This window comes from Poecile atricapillus, chromosome 2 (assembly GCF_030490865.1).
Source record: "Poecile atricapillus isolate bPoeAtr1 chromosome 2, bPoeAtr1.hap1, whole genome shotgun sequence".
NCBI classification, from domain to species: Eukaryota; Metazoa; Chordata; class Aves; order Passeriformes; family Paridae; genus Poecile; species Poecile atricapillus.
This window is the reverse complement of record NC_081250.1, coordinates 106,435,196-106,457,671: the sequence shown is the minus strand read 5'-3', so window position 1 is coordinate 106,457,671 and position 22,476 is coordinate 106,435,196. Positions and strand designations below refer to the sequence as shown.

Here is a 22,476-nt window from a genome sequence, read left to right as displayed (position 1 = left end):
AGATTACCAGATTAAATCCTATAATGGTATTACAGTTTTTGTTTATGCCGCTTTTTCTACTGTGTTGGTTTTACACAGGGACGTGTTTTCGTGTGTACGTGCACACACATGCTTATCTCCTGTTCAAATATGCCTTAGCGTCCATTTCAGCAGATCTGCTATGGAAGAAATGTCCCTCTCACTGCCTAGGAGACTTACTTCTTCATTTTATTTTTATTCAGGCAGTTTCTCAACAGCTTCAACCACTGTACAGCCATATATTAAAGACAAAATGGACTCAGAACAATTGTTTAAGAAAATAGGAAGATTTTAAAAAAAGTACACAGTAAGAAGAAAAAAAGCCACAGAATCTAAAGATCATTTTCCCTTCAAATTAATCTTCTAATCTTCTAATGACTAAACCTGAGACTTGTACTTCTGAGGGTGCCAGAACAAAGTGCTTGGCAGCCTTTCTAGCTGGATCTCCTGATCCATGTGGAGACAACAAACCATTTTGTTTTCATTCAGATTTAACACCAAATAGATGAATTTAAGTTAACTAATATGAACCCAGAGCATACCTTTCTTTCACAGAAAAAAGCTTTACTGGAGGTTGAATTTGCTTTGATATTAGACCTGAACGAATCTCAGCGTTCACAACAGCTCAGTGTATCTTTTCCCATTATTGTGATATGAAAAGGAAAGTATGTTTAGAACTCAGGAAAAATAATTCTGAAAATTAGCAATTTTAGACAGGAAATCCTAGCTTACCTTTTGCACTTAAGCATCTTATCACATAATGCTGATTAAGACACATCTCAGATCAGCAAATTACAAATCACACTTGCCTAGCACTTTCAGTCCAAGATCTTAAAACACATTCCCTAAAAGTTGAAGCCTCAGAGCACAAGTCTCTATTGCATATTACCAGGAAGGAGGACACCTGAGGAGATCAGGAGAACACAATTCCTCTGTGCCTTAAACTCTAGGTTACATTCCTTTTCTCCATGCAAAAAGATGAGATAAGTCTACTCTGCCAGTGTTACAGAGAAACGTCTTCTCTTCTCTGCCTGATGCCTAACAGAAGATAATATGTTTCATCTTAGAGAATATAAAAGAATCAGGGCAAAAAATTTGCTGAAGGTTATTACAGAGATTTTCAGTCTGAGCAACTGCTGTATTGCTACATTTAGCTGGCAGTATTAGTATTTTAAGGTTGGCACACTGACTGCAAATGTGCCCTCAGATTCTCCTGAGGTGTATGCATTTTGACGTTTAACAAGCTAGTCACTTATTTCATGTCTTGCACGTAGAAAAAATTACCTGGTTCTTGTGTAGAAACCATGGCAATTGCCTCCTGAGACGACACACACTCACTAACATCTCCATTAAAAGGAATAATGACACTTTCCCCTCGCTGCTGTAGCATCTTCTCCAGCAGCTTGTCCAAATCATCACCTAGATCAGAATTAGCAACTCCAAATTATCTGGAAACCATTTCAGAGGAGCAACATCAAACATTACATACACCCATGTTCCCACATAGCTGATGTCAAATCTGCACTTGGGCAAGGGACTGGGGATATAGGGAAGTGAGGAGAGAGAATACTTTTTTATCTACTGATTTACCAATTGCATTAACTAAAAAACAAAAAAAAAAAACCAAAAAAACCCGAAACCGCAGTTGTAGAATTTCAGGTCTGTGGCTTTACAGCTACTGGTGACATCCAGTGATTACAAAGAAACACACATTATAAAACAACCTCTAAAACATTGCTAAAAGCTCAACCTAGAAAACATTTGTGTACTTACAGGTACAGTACATGCTCTGCCGTTGCATTCAACAGCTGAGACAGTGTTAAAAATGTTTTGTCAGAGTGTTATGGACTGCCATCACACAGGTGAAGGAGACAAGCACTCTTTTACACACAAGGATGGGAGAACAGAATGTCTCTCAGTGGACAGAGCAGAGCTGTGTGCATGTGCATTTGAACTGCTGAACAGGAGATACACCAACCCTAACGACTGCCTTGGCTAGAACTTCTGTTTCTTAGAATCACTCACCTAAAGATGTATTTTTGAAATGTGATGCCAGGAAACTAACTTTCCCTGTGATAAGCTCATAACTGATTTCTTTTAAAAATTCGCTGGTGGTAAGCATGCTCTCTGCAAGTGCCCGAGATTGATACTGACCTGGAGAAGAGAGGGGGAAAAAAGTGAGAGCAAACCTTAATACAGTTTACTGTCAACACAACCTTTTAATCCTAGAAGTCTGGGGCACTCTGATCTTCAGTCATGGATTTCCACTGCCTTTACCCAGTAGACTGGAAGAGCAGTCTCAAGTCTACTTCACTGGAGAATTAGTTGATGTAACTAATTTTAGCAGGTTCTTTGCTATTGCACATCACTTTGCATACTTGTATGATGAATGACATTCAAAATAAGAATTTGTACCTTAGATGAAATGGAGGATTCTGGATAAATATGAAAAAAGTAATTATCCCTAGTGCGGGGGAAAAAGGGTAATGAAAGTAAAAAATTGGCATTACTGACTTATCTGCCGACAAAGAAAAGATGACTAGTCAAAGTGCATTTCCATCCAGACACACTCACTCACACACAAACAGCACAGCTAGTCATCACTGCAGAATAAAAAGGATAAAAATAAGGATAAAAAGGATAGAAAGGATGAAAAAGCACAGTCTGTTTTAAGCAGTTTGCAGAAGACTGCCATGTAAAATATTGCAGTTGTTACATAAAACAAAGACAAACCAACCATTTTGCCACAGCATCACTTCAAGATATTTTCTAAGGCAATCACACAAACAAAAAAGTCTCAGGCTTCTTAAGAAGTAGTAACAAAGATATTAAGAAGTAGCATAAAGATATTTTTCAATATCCTCATGGATCTCAGTACTCCAAGTCTTGCTGAAAATACAGTAAACTGTGACATTGCAGTGTAACAATACAAAGGAGAATAAAAGGAACAAAAGGGATTTAAAAACCAGATCAGTAACTCAAGAAAATTTATTTGGCACTGCCATTTGAAGCAGTCTGCAAATATACTCACCTAGAACCACTACACAGAATTCATTTCCTCTAATCTTTGATGCACATATGGCAACTACATAATCTGGTAGCTTTTGCTGATGCTTCATTTCATTGAGAGACCTCAAGGTCTCCGAGATGCCCTCTGCCAGGGAATTCTGGGTGACAACCACATGCACGAGATCCCGAGACACACTAGCGATTAACCTGGCAAGCCAAGGGAGTTGACCTGGTGACACAGAGATACACTGTGCACTCATTTGCAAGGATCTCTCTCTCAGAGTGAACTCCTGCATAGCTTTCAACATGATCTGCTCAAATTCTTCCCTCAGAGGTATCTGGTCAGGACCTACAATGAAAACGAACAAACAGAAGAACAGTGTCTCATATAAAAATGTTATTGAACTAGGAATAATTACATATCTGTCTTGATATGACAAGCTCCTTCACCACATTTTTTATATTTTAAAAAAAAACCCTTGCTACTCAGTGGATATCTACCCACACAGCTTATTCTTGTTTTTTTTTATTTTAGAATCCTTTCTTTTCCATCTTCACCTTTTTTTTTTCTCCTCCAAATAATGAGGTATTCCACCTCACTCCTAGCTTCAGCCACTGGTGGGACAAACAAGGGAGTGGGAAAATATGAGCCTTTTGCCTAGAAGAGAAGGATTAAGCATGCAGCCAAATGTTTTTTCAGCAGAAAACCAAAATGCTTATCCTTGTAGCCTAATCACAGCCATGCAGCCTGACAAAGCCTGGTAAGTGGTCTTTGCCTTGCTTTTTTCTCATTATGCATACCGATCAAGTAATATAAAAAATAAACATGTTTAACCTCTTCCTTAGCTAAATTAAATTAATTCAGCAAATCTGCAAGCATCCAACAAAAAGAAGAATATGGAACTTTAGATCTACATTCCCCAGACTCTGTCAACTGTACTGTCAACTTGAACTGGAAAACAGAAATATAAACCATCCTATCTTTGCATCAATCCTCCAACTGAACTTCAATTAACACTGTTCAGTTAGCTTTGTCTCATTGTCAAAGATAGGAACAGTTAAAAACATTCATGAACACAGAAAAAAGTAACCATAACTTATATTGCCAAGATCTCATATCAGTGCTAAAGGAGGCAGTTTCACACTTCAGCAGCTTGCTTTTCTATGACAAAACGTAGGTGGCTTAAATATCAGAGATATGTGAAATACTGGGTTTGGTTTTATGTTTTCTTTCACACCAGGAAAGAGAAAGGTTGTGTGGATAAATAACCCAGCACAGAATCTGTAAAAACTGCCACCTGTTGTCATTTCTGCCTTTTTGAGAAGTAACATATGGAAAGTGCCACCACCCAGTTACCATAGGATGGTAAGACAAGTATAAACTTCTAAGTGCAAGGCTGTTTTCATTTTTGATGCAAAGTGAAAAATTTTGATGAGTCCAATTTAACACAACATGGCAATAATTCTCTCTTTTAGAAATGTATTTTCTTTTTCCTTCTAAGAAAGCATCACACATTCTAGTTCCTTGAAGGCCTCAAAATTAAAAAAAAAACCCCAACAAACTAAATATATATCAGTAGATAAAAATGTTCCTCTGCAGAAATAAAGTTTACCTGAAACATATCAACCCCTGAAAATACCTAACAGAACACCATAACAGAAATAAAAGCAAACTTTTGCTGATGGAGGGAAGCTACTTGAGAGACAGGCTCTAAACACAAGGGTCATCATCATGAAACTAAGAAGATTAAAATAATGGTACAAACGAAAAAGCAGATTCTCGGTATGAGAATACACAGAATTTCACTCAGATTACTTAAAGCATGGCAGTCTTTCTCCACAACTGTCCAGAAAAATAATGGAACTAATAGCAGATAATATGTAAGACAAAATGATAGATATTGATATTGATTGTGAATAGTTTCCTAAAAAAAAATATGTTGATGCTAAAAGGGAATATATAGAAGCTTCTCTATAGAAATGAGCATGCAAATGATCGCCTTGATTTCAAAAACAAAACTGCAAAATAAACAATATCATAAAATGTTAATGTCTGAGTTACATCCAGTTGGTGTCTGGACACAAGCAGTGCTCCCTGTTTAATATCTATATTGATGATATGGACAAGGGGATTGAGTGAGATTGGCTCAGCTGGTTGGAACTGGGTGCTAATAACGCCAAGGTAGTAGTTTCAAACTCCATATGGGCCATTCTCTTCAGAGTTGGACTCCTTATGGATCCCTTTCAACACAGAATATTCAGTAATTCTGTATGAGAGCACCTTCAGGCAGTTTGCAGGTGACAGAGGGCAAGAAGACTCTGCAGAGGGATCTGGACAGGCTGGATCAATGGGCTGAGGATGGGTTTAAGGTTCAACAAAACAAAGAGCTATGTCCTGCCCTTGGGTCACAACAACTCCCAGCAGTGCAATAGGCTTGGGAAGAGTGGCTGGAAAGCTGTCTGGTGGAAAAGCACCCGGGGCTGTTGGTTGATGGCTGGCTGAACATAAGCCAGTATATGCTCAGGGGGCCAAGAAGGCCAATGCCTGGCTTGCATCAGAAATAATGTGGCCAGCAGGACCAGGGCAGGATCATCCCCCTGTGCTCAGCACTGGTGAGGCCACACCTTGAGTGCTGTGTACAGTTCAGGACCCCTCACTACAAGTAGGACACTGAGGTGCTGGAGCGTGTCCAGAGAAGGGCAACAGAGCTGGTGAGCACAAGTTCTATGGGAAATGGGAACTGGGGTTGTTTAGTCTGGAGAAAAAGAGGCCTGGGAGGACCTCACTGCTCTCCACAATTACCTGAAAGGAGGCTGTAGCCAGGTGGGGATTGGGCTCGTCTCACAGACAAGTGACATAACAGATGGAAATGGCTTCAGGTTGTGCCAGGGGAAGTTCAGATTGGATATTAGGATAAATTTCTTTACTGAAAGGGTGGTTAGGCATTGGAATAGTCTGCCCAGGGAAGTGGTGTATTCAGCATCCCTGAAGGCATTCAAAAGACATGTGGATGTGGTAGCTGGGGATGAGGTTTAGTGGTGAACCTGGCAGTGCTGGGTTAATGGTCGGTCTCACTGATCTTAAAGGTATTTTGGACCTAAATGATTCAATGCTGCTATGATTCTGTCCTATTATTCCATACAGTTTAAGTCAACATATTCAAATATCATCCATTTCTGGATGACACTTATTTCTGGGTAGACAAACTTCAGGGTGCATCCCGCAGAGATTACTTCTCCAACCATCTGAGAAAGAAGAATTGCTGGAATAAGCTCTTGTTTTTAGTTTCTGATTACCCTTTCCTCTCAAGACAAAGCCTTGAAAAAGCCTTGAGTCTGGATGTGCATTTGGATATTAAAACTACAACACACCTCTGGGTGTCACACTATACAACATATACAGTCAAAATGATTCAAATGTACCACAAGAGAGAAGGGAGAGAAGGAAGGGAGAGAAAGAAGGGAGAGAAAGAAGGGAGAGAAAGAAGGGAGAGAAAGAAGGGAGAGAAAGAAGGGAGAGAAAGAAGGGAGAGAAAGAAGGGAGAGAAAGAAGGGAGAGAAAGAAGGGAGAATTATTTCAGAATTCTAAATAGGTGGTATAACAAAGGGTCCAGAAATCTTTTTCAAGTAGAACACAGACCACCCTAGCACTGCATAGGCTGAGATGGTGTTTGTAGAAACAGCAGTGCAATGGTAAAAAGCTGACAATTACAGATGATGGAATGTAACCCACACTGCAAATATGGGCATTCTGATGTATAAAAACAAAGCTTGAGAATGCCTCACCATGAATGCTGCCAAAGATAACAAATATGAAATTCAAGTAAGTCCAGGAGGTAGACTAAAAAAACCCACTAAAATCAAACATGCTTTTTTATCTTTTTTTACTTATTCCTTTATCACAGTCAGTGGAATTTATTTATAGCAATGCTACAGCTCACAATCACAGGTTTAAATATGTATAGTCTTCATAGAAGGTTTAAAGTATCCAAAATGCTTTTTTTTTTTCACTTTGATTTTAATATCATCACGAGTTGCTCAGCTGATTTCTGAAAACACAACAGGATCATCCTACAATTAATGTTGTCATAATTTTACAAGAAAACTGATAGGAATTCTCTGCTATATACTTTTTATTTTTCCAAAAAAAAGGAGCACTTCCACAGATAATATTCTTATCATCTGTGATCACAGTCATCCACAAATATATTTTATACAAGTAGTGAGACCAGAAAAATTAGGCAAGGCTCTGTCTTTCGTGCTTTTGCCTGCTTTTTTACCTTTGCCTTTATCTTACTCTTTCGCAAGATATTCTGGAGAGAGGAAAAACATTTTAGTCCTACTTTCTCAATTAAAAAAAAAAAAAAGGCTTACATGAATAAATTGTTAATTTATATGTGTATTTGTCTCTTCCTGTCAAAAACTTTTCAATCTGGCTGCTGTCCAATCATCTCTAATGTGCTTTGATTTAACAACAGGGGACAAAGTCCTCAGGTCAGTGCAGCTGATGCAATTCCAACAGTTTTCAGTTTACAGCAATATTCAAACCAGCAACATGTCTTGATCCCCTCCTCTACAGAATGTTTTTACTTTTCTCCTCATTAAGCTCTTGCAACTTAGAGCACTGGCACACATCTCCACCTAAGGTCAAATAGGAAGCTATTCAGCTTTGCACGGCTAAGAACAAAAGCCAAACTAACCACCTGCTAATAAGACAACTGCATTATGCTGAAGTCACAGTGCTCAATAAACACAGCTCTGCTACAGAAGCTTTGCATGAAGCCTCCTCTAGTTTGCAGCTAGTATAGACTTGCTGCATCCATCTAAAGTTAGACTTGCTCATGGAGCGTGATTCACTGACTCACAGGTTTCAATAAATAGTTTATTTTTAATTGGAAATGCTGTTATCAGCTGGTAACAAATTTTCAAGCTGCCTCTATCAATCCAGAATTGTGTGAAGCAGCTGAACACACACACTCTACGAACTTTCCAATAAAGATGAAAACATCAAATAACAAATTTAAGCCCACTGAAAGAAGGTAACAGAAAAACATCCTGTAAAAAATTAAGAAATCCTTTGTCAGGTCTAACATAGCACCCAATGGACTAGTGAGGCAGAGAATGATAAACAAAGCTAACAGGTCACTTAGAGAGTATTATAACACAGAAAATGGTTTCCTTCCTGTCTCTTACAGAACTGCAGTAAAGTGTAAGCACTCATGGGTGAAACCTTCATGGAGCACTTTGGAAGCATTTGCTTCCCGAATTGTAAGGTTATCAGCAGTTGTGCTGCTTTTGGAACACCTGCATATTTCATACCCCTGTGTATTACAGATGCACTGTGCTCTTCACAAAAGTAGCTTCACACTCCTCTATGATAGGTGGTATCTTCTCAAATACAAAAGTGAGGGTGAGACTGCCATGGAACTTTCCCAACACTATCCTTCATTTTTAACATCTAAAACCTTGCTGTTACCACTGCTCTTTTTATTCTAAGGCAAGGAAAATTACTGGACCCACAATAAGAGGGAAAAAAAAAAAAAAAAAAAAAGGTGGCTTGCTAATTTGCTCTCAAACTTGTAAAAAGTCCATTTCAAAAACATTTACAAGAATGAGATATTCACTGAATCACTTGCCTTAGTCTGAATAACAAATGTGGTTTTCATGTAAACAGTGCTGTCACCAAAACAATGACAACCATCACACATCTGCCAGCATTTGTCACAAAACTGAATAAAACAGACCGAGTGTCCTTAGAAAGGGCTGTGATAACTGATGGTTTGATACCCTAAGCAAATGAGTTATCTGCATTGCAAATCCATTTCACAAAGGTGACCTGGTCAATCCCCATATGGAGAGCAGAAGCAGTATCAGCCTTTATATTCACTTCACTTCTTCCGTTTCAGGAACAAAGTGGCAAAGTCACACACACTAGATGGAGCCACTTGCCTCTTCCAGCCACAAAAGCAGCCAGAAAACTGGCCCTAAAAGGGACATAAAGAAGGTATGAAGAAAAAAGGACAGTCTCAAATAAAACCAAGTGCTTATGACAAATTGCTTACCTAGCTGGACAAGATACTGAATAGTTAAAAGTATCATATTCTCCACACTTAGCAGCTGACTGCTGGATAATCCCAAGAGATCCAAATCCTTGTTTTCCAGCTGTGGAATCTTGTAGCAGTTCACCAGCAAGGGACTCACAACAATATCACCAACATTTCCATAGAAATAAGGTAAAGTGCCATAGCCTATGATAAAAGAAAGAAAGAAAACCCCCACCAAAAATTCACAAAATTTGCCATTACATGAAATCCTGCCCAATGATACATTTCCAAATTTCATCTTAAAGCTGCCTCACCAAATACATTGCATCAATGACTGGTTTTGGCACGATAATAGCTTAAAAAATAAATTACAAGCCAGGTATCCTCTGCTGTGCTTTACAATAAGTGATTCACATACATTTGCGAGAACTAACATTAAATGCATGATATCCATCAGGATAATAACTATTGTTATTCAAATACAGATGAGAATATTATCTGTTTGGGTCTTTCCCTGACCTTTAAATACAGATTCTCCATAATATAGTGTACAAAGAAGAAAAATCAATGAAAGCAAAAGTACATTGATCTTAATATTATAAAAGCAGCGTAAGTCACATTAGCATTGATTCAGCCACTGTGGTATTGCTGTGATTGATTCCACTTTTTTGCCACCTTCCCATTGTGTTTTCACAAACAGGCAAAATAAACATCGACAACTAAACATGCTATTCTGTAAGGTAAAGTACATGAGCAAAGGCTAACTCCATTTTTCTTTCAGAATGTTTTTTGTTTCAAAAGAAGCATTTCCACAGAGATTTTGCCAAATCCATCCTTTTGAGTACATCTGGTTCTGTACTATTAATAGGACGCTGTTTCTCAGGGCCACTAACATTTAGCCTAACTGAGGACTTAATGGCAGCTCTCCAAGAGCCTAAGGGCTGCATTCAATTTGCACTTAAGCTGATGGCTGTAGGCACCCTCATCTTTAATAAGGAAGTGTTTCTCTGAAAACCATTAGAGCTCCATGCTAGAGCTTTATAATCGGCTTCCAGAAAACAACGCTAAGCAAAACAAACCAGAAGCGTAACCCTATCCTTGACAGATTTACTGGTGTAGATGGCCCTGTTAATTCTCCAAGAACTGTGTGTACTAAAATTATCTGTGCAAGTGAGGACTCAGAGAACTTCTCCACTCCTTCAGGAATGGCAAGTTATTCCATGGACTGTATTGATAAGCATGTTCTGTTGACACAGAAGCTACTTTATAGGACCATCTATACTATATTGGACCTAAAAGAAATTTAGAGTGAAAAAAAAAATACTACTCATTAGAATTTTGGCAGCACTAGCTGACCCATCTTTTTTTAGATATTATGCCCAAATAGCTCAGGTTGAAAGACATATTCACATTAAAAGTCATACTTTAAGCAATGTCTTTCTAAGGGTTAACAAAGTACTTTATACAGCTAAAGGATTTTAAAGCCTGAAGCTTGATCTGTTATCTCAATTGCTTACCAGAAGTATGGACTATAAATGACAAAAAGTTAGTATGATTTACTTCTGTTTAGTCCATGAAAATCAATTTTCTGGTTCTCACGTAGAATTCTGGGGCTTCAAGATCTGAACTATAAATGCTGCAGGAAATATTCTCTTTGTTTATAAGTTGTTTATACTGGAAAGCTATTTTCATTACTTGGAAATATTTCTCTTCTTTGGGTTTTACAAAAATCTTTTCTGGTATAAAACTTAGATTTGGCCAGTGGTTCTGCATAAATTTGACCTAGTGGTGACCTGTTTGCAAATCAGGTTCTCCAAAAATTGCCTGACTCTCAGTTTTAAATATTGAGCAACTAAGGGAAACTATCAGTGACAAACCAACTTCTTATTGTACTGAATTCCAGTACCAAGAAAAAGAAATAAAACCTCTTTTCTCCTGGGGAGCATGTATTACTATAAAATTCAGCATTTGATTCCCCAGTGTAAGACTTACCTATCAGAATCACTGGTCTGACTCCCGAGTTATTCAGCAGGTTTTCAGGAACTATTACAGTCTCCCCTGCTGGGATGGGTTGAGGCTGTAAAATTCCAGTTAACATGGATTGAGGAACTGGGACTGACAAAAGAGGCTCTATAAAATAAAGAAAAGAGAGACTTCCATTACTAAAAGGCTCATACTGTGATTTGGCCTTATGAACAAATAAGAAAAAAATTACCACAAATCACTAACTGTAATAAAATTCAAAAGGTCTCTGCATTTCCTGCTATATTTTTAAGTAATTTAAATGAAGAGCCTATATCTTCCTGTAGCCTCACGCCTAAAATAAAACTTTTTCTGACCACTGTATTGTTGGTGAGAATGAGAGAGCAAAACACAGGTTTGAATATGCATCTTTAAACAAAGCCAAGTACTAAGCCAAAAGGCCACCCCCAATACTGCCTCTCAATACAAGGGAAGAAACGGCTTCAACTTCTGACCTAGAATATAAGTAGATAAGAAAAATAAAAGCAGCCCAGAATCTGAAAGCTGCCCCTAGATAGTTGCTACAAGGATAAAAATCAGGCTTTACTCATAAAGGAGCAACAGTAGCTTTCATAAGTAAAGGAAACCAAGTGCAAGAATTTTGTAATCTGTAATCAGGTTTCAGAGTAAGGCCTACTTCACAAGTTTCTTAGGCTTCATTTGGTGGTTTGCAGCTACTTTTTCAAACCATGCCATCAACAGGAAGACATCAAAGGGAGGATGAATGAATGCATATGTTTTACCAGGGGAACTGTTTATCCAACAGAAAAAAGTACTACTAAAGACTCACAGAAAATGGAGTACACAACAGAGGTAGCAGATTAGTGGAAACAAACTCAACAAAAAAAGGGGAGATTGCCTTGTGTCATGTCTGTTCAGCAGATTTCTGAAGAAGAAAACCGACAAAAGCTGCAATTTGAGGTGTTTAGATAAGCAGGCCTGCACTACCATGTAACTCTTCCTCCTATAATGAATATCTCTGGAAATAATTCCAAAATATCTTTAACCAAGTCAAGAGCAGAGTTAAAAATGCATTGTGCATGTTGATGAATGGCTTTTTTCATTCCTTGGATGCTTACTCTCTCACTCTAGAGAGAAGAGTAAGTAACTCTTTATTCCCCTTTACAAAATATGCTCAATCTCACAACTGAAAAGTACTCAAATAGTGAACAGTTTTATTAACAGTTATGAATAAAGAGGTATCTACATGGATATTGATGAGTACTTGTAATTAATTCTATTTCATATCATGATATTAAACTCCTCCAGATTTTCCATGCACAGCTAAATTTGGTCTCACTTTCTGCTTTTAACTGAAGATGACCTAGAGGATATCAGTGTCCTTTGTCAGGCCAAAATTATATAAAGCTGTTTTTCCCATGCGAAACAGAGTGTACAGTTTCTGTAGCATCCCACACCAGACTGAGACACAACAGTCAAGGTGAAGGTTAACGAGAATCCTTGAAATATATTCATATATCCATACACCTGCACAATTTTAGAACAACTGAGTTACAGTTGGGGGACTATGGATTTCTTGTAGCTTTATTTTTTTAATAATATTATTTGTCTCTTCCTTTCCTTTCTCGCCCCCAGCAGTTTTGCTTCCCCTGTGTCACATCTTAGATTACAACAACCAGGACCAAGCAATCATATGTGCTTTTTTGGGGACACCTAAAAAATTCTTCATGGTGTGCTTAAATGCTTCGACAAGATCAGTTATGTCTGCTGTGCAACACAGGAAAGGTGCAGCACAAGGCTGCGGGGCTGGCTGAGTTCACATTTTAACATAAAATGAAGTCCTGGTGTCATTCAAGTTTTACCTGTTCTTGTCGAAGGCCGGATTGTAGGAACAGGTACTGCTAAACCAGGAGGCGGGACTGGGGACCCAGGAGACCATCCTCGGTGACGTTTCTTTGGTGGTCCAGAACTGGACATAGATGCTGGAAGAAAAGCAAAAGCTAATTCTAAACCCTGTCCTCCTGAATGACCAAATCCCAGCCCACACTCCATTTCACACTGGTGTCCAGCGAGTGTCACATTGCAGAGCACCATAGGCTTGTACCTAGATTTACATGACACCAGACTATGATGTGAAAAATATTGTTACTCGTGTTAAAAAGTCCAGCATTATCATTAATGGTCATTCCAAAAAGCAAACGGATCTGTAAAGACTGAATGGTAGGAACAGCTACAATCAGAAGAAGAACAAAATCACAAATTTCAAGCTCAACATCCAATGCAGCTTAGAATAAAAAAAAAAAAACCCAGAGAGGTTTTCTTTACCTTGGTCTCCAGCTGCACAGCCAGGACTTGGAGATGTTGAGTGAGGCATTGGCCGAGAGACTGTAGAGCTCAATGCATTATTTCTTCCTCCATTAGCGTTTCCATTAGCAACATCTGTGGCACGCAGTGAAAGAGGAGCTGAGTATAATAAAATACAGAGTGTGTGGCTTGAGACAATCTTGAAAACAAACAAATAAAATAATACAGCCACACACAGATGCAAAAGAACAGGGCAAGATGCATGACTGAAAAAAAACATACTCCAGGGAAAGCATGAAATGTACTCGGAAGAGAAACATTCAGATTGCAAAATCCAAGCCTTTAAAGGGGTGTCTGGATCTCAAGGTAGGGAGGGAATAGGTGGAAGAAAAAATCCAAAGAAAGCCCCACCAAAATGCCATGAAAAATTACACAAACACAAAATTATTGGAAAGTTTGCAACATATTTTTTACACAGTGATTTCTTTTTTTTTTAATATATGTCACAAATTCAGTTTGCAATGATTTTTAGGCCACTTGTGTGTATCTACAGAATTTTCCCCTAGTCATCCATATGCCATGCACAGTAATTCACTCCAGGGCTTTCACCCAAAGCCTTAGCAAAGGACACTGGGCAGAGGAAGACAGGGCAGTTTGCTGCAAAGGGTACATGGCCTGAGCATTACTGAGGCAAACCATGCTTAATTTTGCTACCTCTGCCTAAGGTGATCCTCCAGTCCCAGCCTGACACTCTGACAGGACCCACTATATCCAGGCCACAAAATTAAGCTATGACAATGGATGATCACCAGAAGTTACCATCACTCATCTGAGCTCCCTCTCAATTCTTTTTCAGAACAGTTTTTGCAGAAGAAAAAAAAATGGCATAAACTGCCAACATGGAGGCCAGTGGAAACGACAGCTCCTTGCTGATATCAGCCAGCTCCACAAGGATTTAGGTCCCAAAAACATATTCCAGGAGCAACACCAGGAGATGGTGCAGCAGCTTGCTGATGGCAGCTACACCTGGAAGTGTTAGAGACACGGGTGTGTGGCTTAAGACAATGCAACTCCCCAGCTGCAGACACCCAAATAAATTCTGGCACAAGACTCTCCAGCTGCCAACTACAAAACAAGAATAAGCTCACTTGTCCACTGTAAGCTCCCCATTTGTACTCTGAGTAAACAATTTTGCATGGACATATACGGTGGGCATGGGTCAGTTGACAAAATTGAAGTGGTTGAAGAGCTGGGAAGAAATTTCAGTGCAAAATAAAATCACACAACTGTGGAGGGGGGAAAAAGATATTTTACACAAATAACTGTTAATGAATTCTTAGGTACAACATAATTATATTACATACCATAATAGTATGTATTGTATTAAATAACAAATGTAATACATCACATATAAAGTGTAATGCTCATGTGCATATATGATGAATAAATGGATATATTTTCTTATTCAAGCATATTGTCCTGCAAAAAGTGTGATGACTCCTTTTTTATTTCTTAAAGACTAACCAGCTAAAGTAAAAAACAATTAGATTATCCCAATAGAGCACCAGTGAGGGACTTAGATGTCACAGTTGAGGATCATAATTTATTAAACACACAACACAGAAAAAAGTAATTAAAACAGCAGAGATATTAAAACTCCTTAAAATGAGACTGAATTCCACTAAATGTATGTTGAGGAGCTATAATTGTTAGAAATGCAGAACTAAACATTATGGGGGCAGGAATCAGTGTGATATCAAGAGGTGACATTTATGCTCTCTTCTGTATCTGAGGATATCTGCAGAGAGAGCATCACTGCACTCCTACCACGATGTTAAATCTGAAAGCCAAAGTGTGGCTCAAGCTTGGGGACAGTACTAACTGCAAAAAATTTCTGTGCTGAAGATGGCAAGAATATGAGAGTTCTGGAGAATGCTAGTGAATGTTTTCCTTTCCCTTTTCCGCCAAAAAAAACTACACTCTCTTTTCTTGGCTGTTAAGCTGATGATTCCCTTGGCTCTCAAGAGTTTTGGAAAGCAAAGCCATACCTGAAGCAAATGCCTTTCCTACGAGCTGTACTGACAGAGCCAGAGGTTTCACAATGTTCTTGTTCCGGGATGGGTCTTGTGTTCCGCTTAAGTTAACAGCAGCAGAAGATGATTTTGCTGGACTGTACACTGAAGAATCTGAGAACAGAAGTTGTTTGATTAATGATCAAAATTTATATATATATATATACATATATATAATTTTTATCATATACACATTTATCAAAACTCATCTCTGCAAAACTGCAAACAATTTTTTTACACTCCTAAGAAATTACCATGTATCTTTCAGGAGTTTTAACAAACATTAAATTGGGCATTTCTATAGAATTTTATCATCTACTGAACCCATGATTGATCTCTTCCACAACATTTTGCACTCACACACACTCAAAAAATATTTTAACTGTAGAAAAGGCTATCTCATTGCTCCTCAAAATAGCCTCATGGGACAGGCAAGTAAATGCAGTTATCTCATGGTTCACATGAGGAAGCTAAGACAAAGAGCTTGTGAAACTTGCAGCCAGCAAGAATAGGGAATAAGCACTGGAATAAGTTGCCTAAAGAGGCTGTGGAATCTCCATCACCTGGGATTTTCAACAACAAGCTACTGAATCTGTCAGACACAGCTAAGCTTGACTAAGGGCAGAAAAAAACAAACCCAAAAACATAGCCTCCTTACAGCACTACTGTCTATAAAACTATAAAAAGCATATGCCCATTTATAAATCTGGGTAAAAAATTAAGGACATTTGAGCCCAAACTCTTTGCATGAATTAACAAATTTCTTAGAGCACTTTACCAAGGCTAAAACTTATAAATCCTATTTTATAGAAAGATAAACTGAATAAAAAGCAAATTTTAATATTTGCCCAGTATAAGACTGATTCCAAACTTCTAAGCATCTAAGTCCTTTTAACATCAGGCATTTCGTAGTTGCAATTTACTTCAAGAAAAAAATTGGCATTCGGATGCTGATACACTGGCAAATCCAAATTCTTACAACCAGAGTGAAAGAATATTAACTCAGCATCAGCCCAGAAAGTAGCTTGCAACAAGTAGGCAAGGGAGGCTAAGTTCACCTACAGATGTCCTGGTAAAACAGCCAGCTAAAGAAAACAGAAGACAAAGACCAACTTGATCTGCCAAACACATTCACCCTCAGGCCACACACCATTTGGTGAAGGAGGGTGGGAGGAAGCTCTGCTTTGCCAGACAGAGTAACTGACATGAAGAACAAACACAGAAGCCTCTGCTGCTGCTGCCCCACTAGAAAATCTTGTCCATGTTCACAGGAAATACGCTGAATGGCTAACAAACAGACCCCCATGTCAGGGCCCTTGGAGGGAGATGCTGGTCTCTCATTAAATATGATGTAGCAAATATGTAGTGTTAAAGTTTCTCCAAAGTAAACTGTCTAGAAGCTTCAGGGATTTTTTTTTTTTTTCCCCTTCTCTAGTTGTAATACATTTTCTTGAAATTTTATCTGTGAAAGTGGATGTGGCTGGTATATGTTCAAACACCACTCTGTTACCTGAGTAGAATTTAGTTATTAAAATACCAGTTATTAAAAGTCTTCATCCTTCTCTTGTAAAGCCTTGTTTCTAGTTGTTTAACACATGAATTGAATTTCCCCTCTCAAGTGTCTGCCCAAAACCATATTTTTGATGCTGTATGCTCATAACTACCTACTTAGAACCTTATCTTATAGAACTCAGAGACTGAACTGCTCACCAGAAATATTTACGCAACTTTTAAAGAAAAAAAAGTGGTATGAGTTGATGATGAACTGAAAACAATTTCAGCAAACAACCTGCTAATAAGTAGTCCTGTTTTAAAAGAACCGAGAAGCAAACTTCAGTAGAAAGAGCTATGCAGAATCTAGAAGAGAAAAAGCCAGAAAAGCTCTCCATCATAGGTGACACATCAGAATTTATGCCACTGAATAGAAGGTGCTCTCCCCCCTTCTTCCAGTCACAGGGGATTCATGTATATATATATGTGGCATTATCTTCACTAGAAGATAACAGTAGAAGGAGATGAAAAGGTTTTGACAAGCATGACCTAGGAGTACAAACAGTGACACACAGAAACACCAAGCAGACTGAAAATGGCAGGGAGTGATAAGGAGAAAGCCATATATAAAAGGTGTATCTATTAACTTGGCAGATACAATAGAAGACAAAGCTGTGTAAATATTAGAATTCTTGCTGTTCCAAATAAACAGGTTCTCATGCATCTGCACAGTTCTCATGCCTGGATCTCGCAGCCAAGAGATCATGCAGTGAAATGCAGATGTGTTTAAACCACACTTTCATTTAATTTTATCCAAAGCCTCAAGCATTTTGCTTCCATAACAGAGACAGGGGCAACCACCTGAGGGAAGTGCATCTGAAAATACTAGCCAGTGATTATAATTTCATATGAATGCCCATCTTCAGGTTTTGTTTGTTACTCCTTTTAACAAACTTTCTAGGTGTAAAAAGTATTTTAACCATCCTGCTTTGTATCTGCAATTCATACTCCTTTAAAGAAACATATGTTTTTGGACATTCATATAAATTAATAACAACAATTAACAGGCCATGTTATTTTGTTTTTAATTTTTCAGGAAATAGCACAAACAGACACAAAAAACATACAACAGCATAGATGAAGCTGCAATAAAGCAATGAGGAAGAAAGCTAAAAACAAAAGCACTTTTTCTAATTGCAATAAATAGATACATGACATTAAGATGCTGCTTCTTTGTCAGTCAATGTCTATTTGATGTTTATATTTTCTCCTTATTTAAGGAGATCATTTATAGCTTTCTAGAATACTTGTGAGAGGCCTGTTAGCTCACATAACACAAACCCACTGTATGCATATGGGGAAATTGCAATTGTAATTATACCTTTGTGTGCAATAAAATTTAAATAAATAAGGAAATAAACAAATAAATAAAATAAAATCTGTCCTCTTTTCCCTAAAAGGATAATATTTTCCTTTTCCAGACAAATAGCCTAGTTTATATACTAAGTAAACCCTTCCCTACAAATGTGTAATTGAATTTTTTTGAGATGCACAAAAAAAATAATGAAACAAAGACAGGGAGGCACAGAATCAAATAAATTAATCAAAAGATCATTTAATGCTTTTACATCAACTGTTGTTTTGAGACTAATCTAACCTTCAGCCTCACCTGAGTCTTAATCTTTGCCAAAGCAAATTTTGAAAGGTATCCTCTCTCTCAGTGTAATCTATCCATGGCTCAAGGTAAATACCCAGTTGTTTACAGCATCCCTGACCCACCAGTGTCTGAGGTAACTTACCACCCCCAATGGTTATCTTTACAGCACTTTCAGCTCCTACCTGTCTGAGTGAACCCTGATTTGTATCCATTAGCTGATCCACCCTCTGGGGTCGTGGACGGTGACACCGAAGGATTTGGTTTAGCAGAGAGGCTAGCAGCAGATGATTGCCTGCTTCTACATTCTGCAAACGAAGCAGCTACAGTACATATTAACAAGGCCTGCCTTCCAGCAGCAAAGTTCAGCAACACGGCAAAAGGTGACAAAATGTTAAGAGCATACATAGAGCACGTACAACAAACAGCGGCAAATGGCAGCATTCAACGAAAATAGGGATTCACAGTTTAGTCAACTTTGTCCTCTAATTAAGAAAACCTCCCTGGGGGCCACTCAGGGGGCCAGGCAAATACAGACCAGATGCTGCAAAATGGCAAGAGCCCTCAGATCACAGCTTCCAAGAGATTTGAAGGTATTGGACATGTCCCAGAAAACACTCAGTAACTTCTGCGGCATAACCTGTATACAAACCGTCATATGTTGCCCTTTAAAAGAAGAAATTGTGCTGAAACCCAGATTTTTTTAAAAAATATGCTTCCACAAACCTTCAGGGAGATCTCAGCGCTGTTAGTGTCTGCCTGGATGAAAACTGAGTCGATAGAGGACAAAGTCACCTTGAAAATCACATATTAATCCATTTTTAAAACTGAGATCTAATCAGGATTTGTTTTAAGAGAAGGACTTAAGTGTTTAAAAGCACTTTTCTTCTAATTGGACTTACAATGTAAGTGAAGAGTGAAAGGTTACCAGATGGATGGCAGCAATATGGGGATAGAACCTATCAAAGTAATGCTCATGAGGCTGACTCTTGAGGCTGACTCAGCTTTTGGTTGATTTTCTAAACTTTCATGGGAGCTCAGAACACTTGCAATTAGCATATAACAAAAGTGAAATCAGTATCTTCCACATGTGCATTACTCCTGACTGCATTTACCAGGACACATACCAACTCCAACAGCATGAGCATCAGGGAGGGGTTTCAGAAAAAAAGATTCCAAAAGTAAAATAAGACTTCCTTTGTCTCTATTTGGAATTTCACTAACAAATTAACGATTTGTGTCATTTTTGTGAAAAATGCTGTTAGAAAGCCACTTGCACTCTAAAGCAGTAGTTAATTATCCTTGTAACGGAGAAAAGCAGCTGAAGCCAGGATCCTTTTGAACCACTAACTGATACAAACTATAATCACTCATACAGCTCGGAGATAACCATCTCTTTCTGGTGTCATGCTGCTATTCACATGAGGATGTGACTTTTCAGATGTCTGTCAGTCCTCCTGCAGAGCTTCCCCTCTCCTCACATCAACCTTCTGGAACAACAGGGACCAGATCAAACTCTGTACTCAGTGAGTGAAACCTCAGATGAAAAGGCCAGGGAGTCTGCACATAAACCAACATGGTACACTGTGAGTTGGTAAACCTACTAAACTCTTTCCTGGAGTCTTTGCACGGTTCTAGCTCCAAAAATCTGCATCCTCCAATAAGAGACACCATGGCTACCTTGCTTTGGGGTCACAAATGTACCCTCTTGTAGCAAGTAATATCGCACAGGCTGCTCTGGTAGAGGGTAAAGACCAAGTGTAAAACACTGCAAATGGCAGGAGCATCCAAGTCTGTTCTTTCCCTGAGATCAATGACTTGAGCTTTCTTAATCTTACGGCATGCTAGCTATCCTCAGGCATGAGACAGATTGGATTGCACCTGCAAAGATGAATATCAGTGGAAAACCAATGTTGCAGCCCTGGCTGTGAGTCACCTTGCTTCAGGCACATGAAAGAATTCATCAGACTGAGTAACCTCCTCTATCAAGATGAGTGCACACTCTAAGATGGGCAGACCTAGGGCTGCCACCAAAAGTATGGGGAGATGAAAGAAGAGTGTTGACAATCACATGGTTATTATTAAGACTTAAACTTCTTTAGCAAAATCCACACTTCAGTGAAATCAGTGAGAATTTTCCCTTCAAGCAGTTTCTTTTGAATGCATACATTTTCAACAGCAACTTTCAATCTTTCATTCAACATCACCCTTAACAGCATAAAACATGTCTAACTGAATGGGCACCTTTATTACCTTTCCAGCAAATAAGGGGTCCCTTTGACAGTACACCTTGGGAGCTTCTTACTAGGTAGTACTTTAAGTGCTTCTGCTTCTTTGGCTGAGTGGTTAATTTCAGGTTGATATGATTGGAAAACTCTGTGAAGTACCGAAATCCTCTTTCTCCACAGCCTATACAATTCCCAGAAAATCCTGGAAGAATGAAGCAGAAGAAACACAAACAGATTAAATGTCTTGTACTATCTGCTAGGAATAAGGCCATCTAAACCTACCTGCACATCCAGTTCCAAGGGACTGGAGGCCTCCAACCAGCCAGCTTCTGTAGACACAGCACATGTGTGTCAGTCTTAGCTTTTCTGAAACTCCTACAGCTTTTTGGGGTGTACTGACTCATGCCAAAATCCTACCACAAATTTTACACTCTATACAGTGCAGAGAAGAATAACTACTTGGCAGGGGGAAAACTATATTGCCATGCTAGGAAATTTCCATGAGGAAAAAAAAACCCCAACATTTTTTCTACATTAAAAAACCATGGGTTCCAAACTGCAGACTAATAATAGTAATAACTATTTCATTATTAATAATAATAATTAATAACTCTGGCTAATCCATCAGAGCAACTTCATAGGACTGAAATTAAGATCAAATAAATTTTCCCTGAGGCTTCTTATACAAAATACTTCCCAAGTAAGCTGAACCTTACTTTTTATTAAAGTCTTGAAAGCAATCACTTGATGTCAAGATTTGCATGGCCAAAGCTAGGAGTGCTTCAGAATAGTTTCAAAAACCTACAGCTTCTCATGAAAGTAACAAATTTAGGGACAAAGGCTGTTTTTCCTGCAATGTTCCCAACAAGGTTTCACAGAAAGGGTTGAAATTTTGAGTTGAGGTCTGGAGGATACAATCCAGACTAAGAATTATAAGCAGCCTTGATTTCCAGTGCCATTCACAGCTATGTTAATGGGAATCTGGCATAATGATAGCACCAGTCTAACATTTCAGAGAACAAAGCATAGGGCATGTTCTGAAATGGGTCTGCCTTAAAATCTTTGTTGTTTGAATCAGACCTCTATTATGTAATGCTGAACAATTAAGACCCCTCGTCTTAACTGTCATGCCACTTATGTTTGAATTGCTTTCAACCCCTAATAAAACAGATTTTCTATGGAATATCAATAATTATTTATAAAAGTGCTAGCAGATTAATACCTAGTGGAAACGCTTTATTTTTGTTTCTTTGGGTTTTTTTCCATTTACTAATCAGTTCAAGATCTGTAAGAGAATCAATTTTTCGTTCTCGCTACCGCTACCTTTATTTTATCATTTTCCACAATGACAGACACCTTGGAGGATGGTGGTTCCTACACTCACCTGCCAACCAGTTTAATAGGTTTATGACAAAGATATTCTGTGTTTTTGACAAAATTCTTTATCCATAAAACTCTCAATAATTAGGCCATTGTCTTTAGCCTTACTGTGCCTCATTATCAGCTTGGAACAAGGATGCCAAGATGCAAATTTCTTCATCCTGTTTTTCCTGGAACTGAATCATTCTTTCTTTACTCCCTTGCAGCCCACAGGATCTACTGGTACATCTCCACAGTTTTCAGAAAGATTAACCAGGGTCTCACAGAGCTACTGAGTCAGTTCTTGGCTCATA

General features: G+C 38.4%; 1 protein-coding gene across 13 annotated transcripts in view; it reads right to left on the bottom strand.

The window, feature by feature from the left end:
• The window catches only part of GREB1L (GREB1 like retinoic acid receptor coactivator), a 130,995-nt gene that overhangs the window by 26,774 nt on the left and 81,745 nt on the right, over positions 1-22,476 (bottom strand). For 8 of the 13 annotated variants that reach the window (XM_058830982.1, XM_058830986.1, XM_058830988.1 and 5 more), the window contains 10 exons: positions 20,829-21,005; positions 18,761-18,883; positions 15,407-15,544; positions 13,380-13,517; positions 12,917-13,036; positions 11,064-11,201; positions 9,090-9,275; positions 3,050-3,376; positions 2,044-2,172; positions 1,303-1,437 (listed from right to left, as the gene is read on the bottom strand). In XM_058830982.1, the coding sequence (XP_058686965.1) occupies positions 1,303-1,437; positions 2,044-2,172; positions 3,050-3,376; positions 9,090-9,275; positions 11,064-11,201; positions 12,917-13,036; positions 13,380-13,517; positions 15,407-15,544; positions 18,761-18,883; positions 20,829-21,005 (1,611 nt within the window). The remainder of the gene's footprint in view (positions 1-1,302; positions 1,438-2,043; positions 2,173-3,049; positions 3,377-9,089; positions 9,276-11,063; positions 11,202-12,916; positions 13,037-13,379; positions 13,518-15,406; positions 15,545-18,760; positions 18,884-20,828; positions 21,006-22,476) is intronic. The other 5 variants (XM_058830992.1, XM_058830993.1, XM_058830994.1 and 2 more) reach the window with 2 other exon arrangements.